The sequence below is a fragment of the Harpia harpyja genome, chromosome W, assembly GCF_026419915.1.
Source record: "Harpia harpyja isolate bHarHar1 chromosome W, bHarHar1 primary haplotype, whole genome shotgun sequence".
NCBI lineage: Eukaryota > Metazoa > Chordata > Aves > Accipitriformes > Accipitridae > Harpia > Harpia harpyja.
The window spans coordinates 21,808,266-21,825,043 of NC_068968.1; the positions used below are offsets into that span (position 1 = coordinate 21,808,266).

At 40.9% G+C, this 16,778-nt stretch overlaps 1 protein-coding gene across 1 annotated transcript in view; it reads right to left on the reverse strand.

Moving 5' to 3' along the window:
• Positions 1–8,766: 8,766 nt before the first annotated feature.
• Positions 8,767–16,778, reverse strand: part of LOC128136184 (neuronal regeneration-related protein-like) — a 31,531-nt gene continuing 23,519 nt past the window's right edge. The window contains exons 3-4 of the mRNA XM_052775368.1: positions 13,728–13,805; positions 8,767–10,403 (exon numbers count right to left, since the gene is read on the reverse strand). Coding sequence (XP_052631328.1) covers positions 10,272–10,403; positions 13,728–13,805 — 210 coding nt within the window. The 3' untranslated portion in view covers positions 8,767–10,271. The remainder of the gene's footprint in view (positions 10,404–13,727; positions 13,806–16,778) is intronic.

A 16,778-nucleotide genomic window follows, 5' to 3' on the forward strand; every position in this document is an offset into this window, starting at 1 on the left:
ATAGCTCACCCTTATGTTGCCAGTCCAGGTCCACCTGAGCCACTTCAATCTTGGCAGCCTGATCCACCTGTTGGTTGTTTTGATGTTCTTCAGTGGCCCGACTCTTGGGTATGTGAGCATCTACATGACGTACTTTTACAACCAGATTCTCTAGCCGGGATGCAATATCTTGCCACAGTGCGGCAGCCCAGATGGGTTTACCTCTGCACTGCCAGTTGCTCTGCTTCCATTGCTGTAGCCACCCCCACAGGGCATTTGCCACCATCCATGAGTCAGTATAGAGATAGAGCACTGGCCACTTTTCTCTTTCAGCAATATCTAATGCTAGCTGGATGGCTTTCACCTCTGCAAACTGACTCGATTCACCTTCTCCTTCAGCAGTTTCTGCAACTTGTCGTGTAGGACTCCATACGGCAGCTTTCCACCTCCGATGCTTTCCCACGGTGCGACAGGATCCATCAGTGAACAGGGCATATTGCCTCTCATTTTCTGGCAGTTTATTATACAGCGGGGCCTCTTCAGCCCGTGTCACCTCCTCCTCTGGCGACAGTCCAAAATCTTTGCCTTCTGGCCAGTCCGTGATCACTTCCAAAATTCCTGGGCGACTGGGGTTTCCTATGCGAGCCCGTTGTGTGATCAGTGCAATCCACTTACTCCACGTGGCATCAGTCGCGTGATGTGTAGAGGAGACCCTCCCTTTGAACATCCAGCCCAGCACTGGCAGTCGGGGTGCTAAGAGGAGCTGTGTTTCAGTACCAACAACTTCTGAGGCAGCTTGAACTCCTTCATATGCTGCCAATATCTCTTTTTCAGTTGGAGTATAGCGAGCTTCGGATCCCCGATATCCTCGACTCCAAAACCCCAGGGGTCGGCCTCGGGTCTCCCCAGGTGCTTTCTGCCAGAGGCTCCAGGTAGGGCCATTCTCCCCAGCTGCAGTATAGAGCACATTTTTAACATCTTGTCCTGTCCGGACTGGTCCAAGGGCTACTGCGTGAACAATCTCCCGCTTAATTTGTTCAAAGGCTTGTTGTTGCTCAGGGCCCCATTGAAAATCATTCTTCTTTCGGGTCACTTGATAGAGAGGGCTTACAATTTGACTGTAATTTGGAATATGCATTCTCCAAAAGCCCACGACACCTAAGAAGGCCTGTGTTTCCTTTTTATTAGTTGGTGGAGACATAGCTGCTATTTTGTTAATCACATCCATTGGGATCTGACGACGCCCATCTTGCCATTTTATTCCTAAAAACTGGATCTCCCGTGCAGGTCCCTTGACCTTACTTTCTTTTATGGCAAAACCGGCTTTCAGAAGGATTTGGATTATTTTCTTCCCTTTCTCAAAGACTTCTTCTGCCGTGTTGCCCCATACGATGATGTCATCAATGTATTGCAGATGTTCCGGAGCTTCACCTTTTTCCAGTGCAGTCTGGATTAGTCCATGGCAAATAGTGGGGCTGTGTTTCCACCCCTGGGGCAATCGATTCCAAGTGTACTGGACACCCCTCCAAGTAAAGGCAAATTGTGGACGACACTCTGCTGCCAGAGGGATTGAGAAAAACGCATTAGCAATGTCAATTGTAGCATACCACTTGGCTGCCTTTGACTCTAGTTCGTATTGAAGTTCTAGCATATCTGGAACGGCAGCACTCAGCGGTGGCGTAACTTCATTCAGGCCGCGATAGTCAACTGTTAGTCTCCACTCCCCATTAGACTTTCGCACGGGCCATATGGGACTATTAAAAGGTGAGCGAGTTTTGCTGATCACTCCTTGGCTCTCCAGCTGGCGAATCAACTTGTGGATGGGAATCAGAGAGTCTCGGTTGGTGCGATATTGCCGCCGGTGCACCGTCGTGGTAGCAATTGGTACTTGTTGTTCTTCAACCCTCAGCAACCCCACAATCGAAGGGTCTTGAGAGAGACCAGGCAGGGTAGACAGCTGTTCCGTGCCCTCCGTCTCCAAGGCAGCTATACCAAAAGCCCATCGATACCCCTTTGGGTCCTTAAAATACCCTCTCCTGAGATAGTCTATGCCAAGGATGCACGGAGCCTCTGGACCAGTCACAATGGGGTGTTTCTGCCATTCATTCCCAGTTAGACTTACTTCAGCTTCCAATACAGTTAAGTCTTGGGATCCCCCTGTCACACCAGAAATAGAAATGGGTTCTGCCCCTTCATAACTTGATGGCATTAAAGTACACTGTGCGCCGGTGTCTACTAGAGCCTTATACTCCTGTGGGTCTAACGTGCCAGGCCATCGAATCCACACAGTCCAATAGACCCGGTTATCCCTTTCCTCCACCTGGCTGGAGGCAGGGCCCCTCTAATTCTGGTCAGAGTATCCAGTATTCACTTCTCGTAAAATTGGCTCAGAAGTCCCTTCAAGAGGATCAGAAATAACATCAGCCCTTCTACTCTGTTTGGAAACCGGAGTGGCATTTTTCCTGGTAGAATCCCCTTTTGTGGTGTTTTTTCCTCGCAGCTCACGTACCCGTGCATTTAGGACCGAGGTAGGTTTTCCATCCCATTTCCTCATGTCCTCTCCATGATCACATAAGTAAAACCACAGGGCACCTCGCGGTGTGTACCTTCTATATTCTCTCTCTTGGGCAGAGGAGCGCTCACTCCTAATAGCTGAGACATTGGTCCTTACAGGTGGGCAACAGGACATCTCCTCTTTGAATTGCTGGAAATCCTCGGACAGCTTCTCCACAGCCGAAATGCAGGCTTGTAGGGAGGAGGAGAGATTTTCTTCGTATTGACGGAGTTGGCGAGCCACTTCATCCACTGTCGGTGCCTCTTCGTCTTTCCAGGTCATTATTGCCAGTGAGTTGGCATAGGACGATGGTGCGCTCCGTACAAACTTCCGCCACATGGGTCGTGTGCATTGGACTTTGTCTGGATCTTTGGGTAATTGTGGGTTGTCCGGATCATGATGAATTGTCTCTAGCACAGCTAATTCCCTCAGATATTGGATACCTTTTTCCATGGTTGTCCACTTGCTTGATTGACATATAACATCTTCCTTAAAGGGGTACCTTTCCTTCACACTTGACAGGAGTCGCCTCCAGAGGCTAATGGCTTGTGTCCCTCTTCCAATTTCCTTGTCAATGCCACCTTCCCTGGCAAGCGATCCCAGCTGCTTGGCTTCCCTACCTTCTAATTCCAAGCTATTAGCCCCATTGTCCCAGCATCGGAGGAGCCAGGTGATAATATGCTCACCTATACGGCGGCCAAAATCTTTTCGCATATCCCGCAGCTCACTCAAGGATAGGGACCGGGTTATTACCTCTGGTTCTGCCTCTTCCTCCTGTTCCCGTGATGACCCTGGTTCGCCTTCATCCTTCGCTAAGCGAACTGATTTTTTTGTATATTTCTTTTTCTGTACGGGGGCAACTGATACTGGTGCAGTTTGGTCCCCTGGTTCAGTTGCAGTACCGCTCGCCGGGTCTTGGATAACCGCAGTGTCTGTTGCCAAGGTTTGGGTAGCTGCCGTGCTCATTGCCGAGGCTGGAGGGGCTACAGTGCCTGTCGCTGAGGTTTGGGTAGCCACAGTGCTCGTCGCCGGGGCTGGAGGGGCCGCAGTGCCCGTTGCCGAGGTTTGAGTGACCGCAGTGCTCATCGTTTTGTTGTTAGGTCCAGAGACCTTCTCTTCCCCTTGAGGGTACTGAGTGGTGTCGAACAGGGCTCGATAGGCATGGGCCAGGCCCCAGCACGTTGCAGTAATTTGTATCTCTCTGGAGCTGCCGGGGTGACAGCATACCTTTTCCAAATATTTTACTAGTTCTTCTGGATTCTGCACTTGTTCAGGGGTGAATTTCCAAAACATTGGAGGTGCCCACTTTTCTAGGTACTTGCCCATACTACCCCACACACCCTGCCACTCATAATTATCCAGCCTTGGGGCAGATCTCTGGGTGATTTTCTTAAATAGTTGTTTAACCTTAAACGAGAGCTGGACCACATTCAGAAGCATGCTAATTCCTAGCAGTAGGGCTAGGACCGTGCTGGTCCCAACATCCCAAGAGTATTCAAATTTTTCAAAATTCTCAAACACCATTGTAACTGGACTGAAGGAGAAAGGAGAGGGGAAGAAAGGTATCCCACCCATAGACTGGTTTTCCAAGGAGGAAAGGTAAATGGTATAATTATTAATAGTTTCCCACAGATGGCTTCCACAGTATAAAGGTGACAATGCTGGGTGCAAGTACCGGATTAATCCCACAGCTGACGACTTTATCATACCATAAACCAGTGTTATACAATACATCAAAGCGAAAACCTTAATCCACCTCCCACGGATGATAAGCAGCAGAAGAGGGACTACATACAGCAAGCGAGGTGATACATAACAGAACTTTAAAAACCAGAGCAACAACTCTAAGAACACATAAATCAACATAATGACCAGCGACTATTAGACCGATATAATGAATGCTTATAACAAATTTGTTTTAACAAGCTCTGGTCAGGTTTGTCGTTATCTCAACCCTTCGTGCCCCACGTTGGGCGCCAAAAAGGACTGTCGTGGTTTAACCCCAGCCAGCAACTAAACACCACGCAGCCGCTCACTCACTCCCCCCCACTCAGTGGGATGGGGGAGAAAATCGGGAAAAGAAGCAAAACCCGTGGGTTGAGATAAGAACGGTTTAATAGAACAGAAAAGAAGAAACTAATAATGATAATGATAACACTAATAAAATGACAACAGCAATAATGAAAGGATTGGAATGTACAAATGATGCACAGTGCAATTGCTCACCACCCGCCGACCGACACCCAGCCAGTCCCCGAGCGGTGAATCCCTGCCCCCCCCCACTTCCCCGTTCCTAAACTGGATGGGACGTCACATGGTATGGAATACACCGTTGGCCAGTTTGGGTCAGGTGCCCTGGCTGTGTCCTGTGCCAACTTCTTGTGCCCCTCCAGCTTTCTCACTGGCTGGGCATGAGAAGCTGAAAAATCCTTGACATTAGTCTAAACACTACTGAGCAACAACTGAAAACATCAGTGTTATCAACATTCTTCACATACTGAACTCAAAACATAGCACTGTACCAGCTACTAGGAAGACAGTTAACTCTATCCCAGCTGAAACCAGGACAGAATGATATGCACATTTTGAGCCATCACTTTAAATCTTGGCGATTCTTAAGTCGGCTGGGTAGTATTAGTTCTCTTTACATCATTGAGCCTGTGGTTTTATAAAATGTTACCGGACTTCTAACTAACTTTTGCTGAAGAATAAATCTGAGTTTTAACACCTGTTGGATTTGGTTAGTCGTACATCTGTAACACCCATGCACCAATATATTCTGGGGGCTGACTGGCTGTGTACTGGTTTAGGCCGGGATAGAGTTAATTTTCTTCAGACTAGCTTGTATGTTGCTATGTTTTGGATTTGTGATTAAAACAGTGTTGATAACACACTGATATTTTAGTTACTGCTGAACAGTGCTTACACAGCATCAAGGCCTTCTCTGCTTCTCAGACTGCCCTACAAATGAATAGGCTGGGGGTGCATGAGAAGTTGGGATGCTAACAATAAATAGTTCCTAATTAGTGATTTTATCTGCCTAGTGCCCTCTAGGGTTAGTGACTCCTAGGGTTGGGGTCTTAGGGTTAGTCTCCGAGGTCTTTAGGTTTAGGGGTGTAGGAAGTGTGTAGAAGGGCACTTCCAGTGTCACTGTGGGAGTTCTGGTATGGAGACAGAAAATTCTGGTTGGCAGAAGAATACTTCTGGCGTCAGACAGCAACTTCTGGTGTACAGGCATCAACTTCTGGTGTACAGGCATCAACTTCTGGTATCAGGGAGGTCACTTCTGGTGGTCAGGGAGCAACTTCCAGTCATTTAATCTTTGATCTTTTAAATTTGCTTTGATGAGGGACAAAGACTGATTTGCCAGATCCTACATGAGATGTTATTAGAAAGTTTGTGAGATAGAACCAAGGTTTCCTGAACTAATCTACTTGATAATAATGCCTTAAAAATACTCTCACTAGTCTTTCTATTGCACAAATAATTATTTAACAAGGGGGTTAACAGGGGAGTTTGTCATGCTGTACCGCATCAACTAACTGAGACACATTCACCGCTTTTTCAGTTGTTTTCATCATTTTTCCACCCACAGGAAGCCTCCTTGACAATCAGAGGAGCACTAATCTGCTCTGTTCCCCTCCCTTGCCCTATCACCACCTCCCTAGATCAACTTTTATACTGTTGATTCTCAGATCCAGCTTAAGGTCTCTTTTTGGCATATGGAAAAATAAATGTTACTATCCCAAGGATGAGAATAATATAACTTCTTTTGCCGTCATTCTTGATGCCACAAAGTTCAGTTGTGCTGTAGCTGCATTGAGCATACAGCTGGGAGAGATCAGTGGCATTTTGGGTTGGGGGAGGGGGGAGATGACTGGGGCAGGCTTTTGGGAAAGCTGTGAGAGTTTTGCATATGGAGATCTTCCTTCTTCACTAAACCTCCAAGCCCTCAACCCATCTGATTTTATTCAACAGTAAGGGCCTGTCCCTTGGGACTTCATTTGCGATGGCTGCAAAGAAGGTGCCATTGGCCCAGGCCCCATGTCAGAGCACAGACTACATGCCCCCTGCAAAAAAGGGCAGCTAGGACTTCAGGATGATTTTGAGCCCAGAGTCAGTTTTGTACAACAGACAGGAGCAAACATGATTCATGTAGATAATATCCCAGACAGTCCAAACTGGACAGTTTCTTTGCAACCATGTCTAATAATTATTTCATAGATCATTAAAAGGAAGAAAACATATATGAAATCCTATGTGCATTCCTTTAAATAATCATACTGTAGGGGTTTTTTTAAGGTATGGTCACTCTGTAAGCCTTTTTTTTTTTTCCCCCCAAATCTTACGAAGCTGATGGTTCATACATGGTACAGCCACTATTGGTGATGCGGTAGTATAGGTGACCTTTGAATGGTTAGGAAGCCTCTATCAATCATAATCAATCATCCTTGGCAAATTTCAGTCTCTAATTGTTGTGGTTTAACCCCGGCCAGCAACTAAGCACCACACAGCTGCTCACTCACTTCCCCCTGGTGGGATGGGGAAGAGAATCAGAAGGGTAAAAGTGAGAAAACTCATGGGTTGTGATAAAGACAGATTAATAGGTAAAGCAAAAGCCACGCACGCAAGCAAAGCAAAACAAGGAATTCATTCACTACTTCCCATCGGCAGGCAGGTGTTTAGAGCCATCTCCAGGAAAGCAGGGGTCCATCACGTGTAACGGTTACATGGGAAGACAAATGCCATCACTCCGAACGTCCCCCCTTCCTTCTTCTTCCCCCAGCATTTATATGCTGAGCATGATATCATATGGTCTGGAATATCCCTTTGGTCAGTTGGTCAGCTGTCCCAGCTGTGTCCCCTCCCAACTTCTTGTGCACCCCCAGCCTACTCACTGGTGGGGTGGTGTGAGAAGCAGAAAAGGCCTTGACTCTGTGTAAGCACTGTTCAGCAATAACTAAAACATCCCTGTATTATCAACACTATTTTCAGCACAAATCCAAAACATAGCCCCATACCAGCTACTATGAAGAAATTTAACTCTATCCCAGCCAAAACCAGCACAATAATGTTGTAAAAGGGTAAAAGTGAGAAAACTTGTGGGTTGATATAAAGACAGCTTAATAATTTTAAAAAGAGAAAAAAAAAAAAAGAAAACAATCAAGGGGGGGAAAAAACAAAACCAAGAAAAAAATAAGTGATGCAAAAAAACCCACCGCAATACCTCAAATCGATGCCCAGCCAGTCCCCAAGCAACAGCAGCCCCTACCAACCTCCATTCCCCCAGTTTTATTTCCTGAGTATGATGTCATATGGTATGGAATATCCCTTTGGTCAGTTGGGGTCAGCTGTCCCAGCTGTGTCCTCTCCCAACTTCTTGTGCACCCCCAGCCTCCTCGCTGGTGGGGTGGTGTGAGAAATAGAAAAGGCCTTGACTCTGTGTAAGCACTGTTCAACAGTAACAAAAACATCCCTGTATTATCAACACTGTTTTCAGCACAAATCCAAAACACAGCCCCATACCAGCTACTGTGAAGAAATTTAACTCTATCCCAGCCAAAACCAGTACAGACACAAAGTCATCAAGCTAAACTCAATCCCCATGTAAATTCACTTAGTGGGATAAACACTCATGGCATATGTAATTGCATTCATTTGGTCTCATGACTGGAAAACTTCAGGAGCAGACCTGCATCTGCTGTTAATTGGTAGATCTCTGCTTGTGTTTTAAAAAAATGCTGCTAAATTTGTGTTCTATGTTAAATGAAACCAATAAACATTCTAAACCAAACAAATGCAGATATTACTGATAAAACTGTTTTTGCATATATCAACATTCTCTAAAACTAACTTACACATAATAGAAAAAAGGCCTTTTAATTCAGTTTTGTTTATCAGGGATGGAAAATGAAATGTATTGTACTTGCCATGCATACAACCCCACAGTCTCCTCCTAGGATTACTAAAAATGGCATCAACTATCACATCTGACCCAGCTACTTGCAAATCTTAAAAAAGATAGCTCTGGCAGCTATCATTTCCCAGATCCAGATCTGGTATTTAGGTTATCTTAATAGCTATTGTTTAGCAGACAACAATTCAAAAGGAATTACCTTTTACATTACCATATATTTATGAAATAAACTCAGAAGTCATGTAAAGAACAGGTGCAAAGATATAGTAAAGGAGCCCTCCCTTTACAGTAAGAAAACAGAGACATCATGGCTACCTTTAGAGCTTGCATATTTATTGAACAAATCCTACTAAAATAGCTAAAATACATTGGGTACTTGTAGTGCATTATTAAAGACCACATTGTTACAAAAGCCTGCATTTTCAGCGGTATACAACTGCAACTATACATAAATGCTACAAATACTGAATATTGTTTCTTGTTCTATATACAGCACAGTAGATGTATCTAAACTATTGGAAAATAAAACATACAAGAAGAGGGATATAGAAAGTGGGGAAAGGAAAGAAATCTAGGAAGTGCAGCGCATGCATTGGTATTTAACAGTCAGAAGTGAAACCAGAACAAAGCTTGCCCTGTAAAAGGAAGAGATAAAAGACAAGAGTTATCTAAAAAATTAAGGTGGGCTTTCAGACTGTGTCTAGCACAACAACATTCCATGAGTAGATGATACTGTTTAGCTTTGCATTTTGTATTGTTAGTTCTCTGGGAGCAAGAACAAAAAAGTAAAATCCACATGCTGACAGTACTTTGGAAATGTACCCTTTCCCCCTATTATCCTCTATTTTATGGATTTGAAGAAGACATTAAGACTTGTCCTTTCTTTCAAAAAGGCTTTAAAAAAAGACAAAAAAACCTAAAAGAAATTTTGAAAGTGATGAAAAATTATTGCTTGTCTTTCTCCAAGTTAGGTGGCTAGGAATCAGAAAGGAAATTTTAAGTAAATTACAGTTTTGTGATTGCTCCCACTATAACTGCATGTTTGTGAGTGTACCCTGATAGGGAATCAGTTCCTTGCTTGTACACTTTAAGTAGTTACTCACCTACAGCACTGAATAAGCAAGCCACACTGAATACACAAGTAAACAAATCAGTCCAGTCTAAAGAACAACATTCAGAAAAACAAAGTACCAACACCTTCTCAGAACATGGAAATAAAAACCCAATACCATCAGAGCTACCTTGCCAAGGAGCATATTTAAAGTCCAAAATAGCACCATTCATCAGTGTCTCAAATCCTGTGGCAGCATCACAATCACTTACCACAAGGAAACCATGAGTTTCATGCTACTTCTATACATCAAAAGAGTACATGGATAAAATATAGAGATATACAGACAATTGATGAAAATAAACTACTACGATTGTTGCATCTAAATGAAAAAAAAAAAGGGGGGGACTCAGCCTCTGCAAGAAGCAGTTAGGGATGGTGGAAACAGAGAGGGCGAGCAGTTTACCAGTTGCACGTGAGCTGTGGAGTTTGAGTAGTGGAAGACTTTGCTGTGGCAGAACCAGGCCTGAAGGCCCACTTGTAACGTTTGTAAACATGGATTCACAGTGTGAAATTCTGAGAGCTTTCACTTGAGTCAGAATGTTAAAAACTAATTTTATGATACACTTTTTTTTCACTATTATTCTCTAAAGCAAGGCTCAGAGTCCCATAGTTTCTTCTTACACTTGATTTACACAGAAACAATTCCTGATATATGACACCATGACCTCATCAAACCCATAGAACAATATGTAATACAAATGGAAGAGTTATGACTGAAAAGAGTAGGGGTAATTGATTTTGATGAAATCATGTCCATAGCCATTTACTGGAGTCAGGAATGCCACTTCAGCCTCACTTTTCTTCTTGCGATTTACTTCCTTTGAGATAGGAAGATATCCCTGCAGAGAGGAAAAACAATATCAGCTGTGCTTCTACAAAATCTGTCTGATGGGATCTTCCTTCCTTTTTCACATCCTAAGGTTTTTATAGTCCTCTAAGTAAGTGTAGTTTAGAAGTAAACACATACTAAACATAGCTTTATCAACTGTAAATATTAGCAGCACAGGGAAGAAAAGATTGTTTAAAAAATAGGCAAGCCTTGGAACATCTGAGGAAATGTCTTTGAGCTGAACAAGTGTGCCCTGGCAGCCGAAATACAAAAGACTTAAGACAACAAGCCCCCTCCTCAGCTGAGCTGGGGAATTCGGCCATTTGTTGCAGCTGGGGAAGACCCCAACAATCCTATCAAAGCTACAGGGGAAGAAGCTATGGAGTGACAACCCTTTCCACAGCTCACCATCAGTTGTACATGCTATACTATTCCTCAAAATTATATTTCTTGCTACCACCAAATCAAGCAATTTCTGTGCCCTTCACAAGAGCTAGAACAGCTCAGGCCTAAAACTGCACCTGCACATGTTGCATGTGCAGTTATTTTGGCATACAAATACGGATGATAACTAGCAATTATCCATTTTGCACACATGAAGCACAAAACACAGTCACAGTGTCTCAATATCATGAATGCAAAACTCATGGCCACAAATCTACAGATGGCATTGAGCCCTTTAAAAATATAACTCAGTACTAATGTGAATAGCCAAAAAATTAATGTTAATGGTATTATCTACCAATGAATTACATTGCTTAATTGCTTTTTTTATATGCCAAGGTCCATTTTATGACTCCACTTGGCCTCCAACATGGAAAGTGTGTCTTAGTTGTGAGATTGCCTCATTAAGAGAACCTTTCAGAGCTTAGACCTCTCATCTTTTAAACACCTTACATCTTAAGCAGCTAGCATACACTAATAAGTGACTTGCCTATAATACTTCATTGAAAAGAGCATTTATTCTTTTCCTATTGGCACTCTAAAGGTACTGCAGTGTATTATTATGGTCTCTGGACAAGTAAAGAAATGGTGCTATGTTAGTTAGCTATCTCAGTTTTTTGTTAACCATACTTAAACATTCTGCCCCACTGGCTCAAGTCTATGCTTATTTAGCAAAGCACTTAAATATACATTTCGGTTTAAGCATTAGTAGGAGGACTAAAGGCTGTGTGATTAAAATACTTTGCTGATGATATGTCACAATGGGACCTTAAAAAAATTGTGTTTAACTAGTAATATATTGTAAGTTGTTGAAAAAAATTTTAGTGACTGCACAAAGCATGTTTCCTCAGAACTCTAGAAAATTCCATCCTTGTGATAATATTTTTTGCTTTTTTGTTGACTAAATTTGCTACTTGTGTATCATTACAGAATATGAGAAAAAAACTAGAAACTTACACATGCAAACAGGCACACCACACAGACCAAAGATCTGGGCAAATTTCCATAAGCAGTGTTGGGCAGTTCATTTTCAGCTGTGAAAACAATCTGAGTCCTGAAATTCTGCCATACAATCATAAGATAAAAAGTCCCATATGACCCTTCTAGGTCTGGAAATAAGTTGTCTTTAATAAATATATCATTTTATACTTGTTGATTGCATCTTTTATATGAAATTAAGAGTTTTTAAAAATCTATTCTTTTATTCTTTCAGTAGTTCAACCTGTTTAGATTAACAATGAGTACATAAAACCGTCAAACTGAAGGACTGGGTACTTTCTGAAGTCTTCTTCAGCAGTTTACCCTGATTAATTTTATAAGCTTGGTGAAAAAACAGACACTCAGTTTCTGTTAAAGCTGGAAGCTGGATTGTATGCAACTAATATTCAAGTTGCTTTTGAAACTCAATTATGAAAGAAAATTTGGAGCTAGTTCTAAAAACCGGTCATCCTAAGCATATGCCAAATATCTTTTGAAAACTTACATAAAACCTAGAACAAATGCATGGAATTTAAAAAGCAGGAATCCAATCACTTTAAAGAAAAATGTATAATATTTTTCTGACTAGTTCAGAAACCATTATCTCTTTTGATATACTTTTTCAAAGCTATGTACAACACTAAAAACATGGCTATTCATAAATCCAGTATAATGCAGCATTGTTACTAACTATGCTGCACATAGTTCATAGCTTTATAGGAATAAATGTTTCAGGAGCAACTGTGTATAATGATGAATGACAACTCAGGAAAAACTGCTAACTTAAAAAGCGTGAATGAAAATCAACTAGTTAACACACAGCTGATTATGAAATCCATTAATATGTGTGACTGTATATAGCACATTCATCTTAATCTAGCATTGCTATCAGCCTATTTAGCTGAACTTCTGAAATATTTTAAATGTTAAGAATGACAGTACTGTCATATACGTTAATTTAAAACTAAGCATGCTCACACGAGTCTGCAGATCTGATACACACAAATGTAGCCTAGCTATGAATTTTAGGACTTTGTTTATAAAGAAAAAGTGTGGAAATTATAGTGTTATCCAGATTGAATAGCAAAATTTTGTTAACAGGGCTCTGCAGTCTAGATAGTAAATGGAATTTAATCAAAACAATTTTCCATGTACTCTTTCCTTTGCTTACCTGCCAATTTTTTTGCCAGATTTTGAGTCATTAATCAACAAGAATATGAGAATAAAACACACATGTTCTGTGGTTCTGAGTAACGGTTTTATTTTCCTATTCAAATTTCATGTCCAATTTGGGGTTTATGAAACCAGTTATGGTAACAGAACAAAACCTTATCAGTCTTATATAATATGCCACATCTTCTGCATTTATGTTAACAGGGTACTTACTCCTTGTCAAACTCAAATGAAGACTGCCATCTTTGTATGCTTGCTACTCAAGCAGAAACAAAAAACTTAACAAAAGAAAAAGAAAATAAAGAACAAATCACCCCTTCCCTCCTCCTGCATTATCATTTACTTTTTCCTCTATATTGCTACGTGAGAATTACTAAAATCAGGCATTCAAAACTCAGATGTCAAGCTGTTTAAAATCACGAGACAGGCTTAAGAAACATGAGCTTTTGAAAATTAGTATGTTTTCTTTTTGGTATGTAAGCCAGAAAGAGTCCATGTTTTATGCAAGACTGAAGGCTAAAAACATAATTTTAAAATGAAAGCTGAAATCCTCACTTAACTGTCAAGGCCTTAAGAAACAATATAATATCATGAAACTCATGATGAAATCATGAGAGCTGGCTACTCTCTTGAAGCAGTTATAAAATAAAATCTAATGAACTTTCACAGTGGGTTTTTTTAGAGAAAACTTTAGTCTTAATAAGCTGTTAGATGAAAGAAATTACATAAATAACTTTACCTTTGGAAATTCCCCATTCCCTGGGCTGGTTGGAAAGAGTTTCTGGCTAACCCAAATTGTTAACCTTGGTTGATAAACCTGTAGTGACATAAATACATATAATTTCTTACTAACAAAAAGATATCCATTAAATGCAATCAAATGGTGTTCATGTGACAGATCACATTACTAGAACCGAAAGTCTAACGTCCGTTGAGTTTGGCCCAGAGACCTAGAGCTGCGTTTTATGCTCAGTATACATTTTTTGAGTACCCATGACAAGAAGATCTGTCCCTAGAGTATTTTAACTATATTGTATATGGCAATCTGCATTCAACGGGCTATTTTTAAAAAAGTATAGGATGTATCTTTTTGTAATATGGCTTTTAGAATCTCTTTAAGAAAATCTGTAATATGGCAGGATTTACACATATAAAAGGATGTCTGTTACTATTAAGCTTATTTAGGATTTTGTGAGACCACATACATGCCCACTCTCTTTTGACTCCAACTCCTATTATACAACATCCCTGGTAAAGGACATTACAGACTACTGTCTTATTGAGTGTCTGGAGGAAGAAAAACCAGGATGAACAACTTCCACAATACACTCCTGAATTACAGCTGTGCATAGCACCACTAGCAGCCATAATTCACTGGCAAGACTAATGAAGATTATTAACTTTGCTGAAGACTGCAGGAGACAAGGGGAACACACCTTTAATAATCCTTTCACAGTGAAGTACGAACTGGAACTTACTACTTTTTGAGGTCATTGGACATAATTATAATCCTGTGTTAGTACCTTATTTTTTTAGACATTAAAGGAATTCCAAAACATTATAAAGGACATGATAAAATAGCTGACAGCAGGATTTAATGGTTATGGTACTGGCCTACAACTGCTCTGTGACAAAATGTACTATGCAACCACAGGACAGATAATCTGGGCTGATACATTCTACCTGAGACACTAAGGAAAGAGTCCACTTTCCCTAGGTCTGCTCTGCAATCAAGAGACACTCACCCATCAGAAAAATGGGCAAGATCTGAAGCAGGCCACTGACTACAGTGAGAACCTAGAGTGAATAAATGCCAATTATGATGAATTTGAGCTGCAGGCCTCCTGTGCTTCAGTTTCTCAGCTTCAGGATGGGGACTGGAGCATTTCTCCATCTTGCTCTCATTAAACACTGAAGTGCTCAGGTAGAAGTTGCATATGACACCAAAGATTTAAAATTTATTTTCCTGCTGGGTCTGCCTACTGGGGCTTTGGTTTGTGAATTAAACTCTTTCTGTGCAGTGGCTGAATGCCAAACTGTTTCAAGCTGAACTACTTTATAAGTTACACCCTTCAAACTTGTTTGTACTTTGGGACTCAAAATTTACCTTGTCACTTAAATTCCTGGTGAACTGGCTTTTATTCACCTGCTTGCCATTGTATCTACATTGAAACCAGAGAAATGTTTTCATTTTTGTGGAGTTGCATGTTGACAATTACTATTCACAACTGGACTAGATGCATCTTGGAGAAATTATTAGAGGATTATTCAAATCATCTTTCCAAAGAAAATTCTGAACTCTACTGTAAAGTAGGAAAGAGAGGAGAGAAATTTAAAACACAGAGCCTAAGGTAGTGCCTATTCTGATAAACTCTCCTATGATTTTCCACAGTCCAAAATGCAGCGCTGTCTACTGATTAAAGCATCAAATTTTATTTTATATTTTAGCTTACTATATGATCTCAGGCAAGTCAGTTAAGCTCTCTGGGTATGGCTGACATAGGGATAACTACTACGCAGCACAGGGTACTCTGTGAATTCATCAGTTAATGTTCACATTGAATCTTTGAGACACTCAAATGAAAGATACCAAGTAACCCCTAAGCTCTTCTGTTATTTATAATCACTGATTACCCATCCTGCAATTATGCCTTGATTTTGTTGTTTAGTCATACCCTTTGTATGAAAATGCATTATATGAATCAGCAATAATGTTTCAGCTCTACCACAGGACATGCTCAAACCTGCAAGTATACAAAAATGCATATTTTCCTATAGAAGGAATGAATTAGCAACAGAATACAGTATTACTCATTATAATGAATATGAGCTTCTATATTTTCTGTGAAGTCTGAGATGGATTCAAGTTATCCTATAGACCTTGTTACCCCTATTAATAATTCAGTAGGAATAAAGTAAGCACCTGCAGTTAAATGACAAAAAGGAGCATCTAGACTTGAATTCATAAGAACTTAGAGGAACTACAGTTTGAGAATGGGTTTTTGGGGTAGGGTAAGGAAAAGGCGTAAACTGTAAGATATACTAACAACTATGCTCCAGGGTTAAACAAAACAAACAAAAGAAAAAAAACCAAATTATCTTTCACATTAATTTCCTCTATGGACAAAATATTCAGTTCATGTCCTACTTTTTTAATACCTTCTTCAAAAACATCTACTGTGGCCACCATTGGGAGATAATAATCATGTGGACCTACTCCATGTGTAGTAACTGCTGTGCTATAACTGTATCAAAGTCCTTAACCGGGCAGCCAAAGGACTGTAATTACCTGCCTTTTGTACAACACTGAAAGGCTGGGTAATCATAGCTTGGATTTTGGCTAAATGAAGGAAGATTCTGGAATGGAAAAAAGATGCCAGTGTAGAAAAGTCCACTCAGGACTTACTACAGTCCACAAGGAAAAATAAAAAAAAGACATGTCTTGCCATGCTACATCCTCTTTAAAATGCAGAAACTACTTAAATGTTCAGATATGCTGGTTACTAGGGTGTTATAAAGACACAGTGAGAACTTTTAGTCAATTACAGCAGCTCAAAACAACTGATATTAATGTTTCAAGATGAGCTATATGGAGCAAAAAATTGCAAAGCAATGTTCCATTACAGAGTAGGATGTAAGGTTTAAAATATTCCAGCTGTTAGTATGAAGCAAACACTTCTAGATAAATGCTTTCATTTCTTAGAACTTCCTGTATGATTACTATGAGAGTACAGGCTTGGATAATAACAATTAACAAAAATAACAATATTGGAAAATAACAATAAATAAC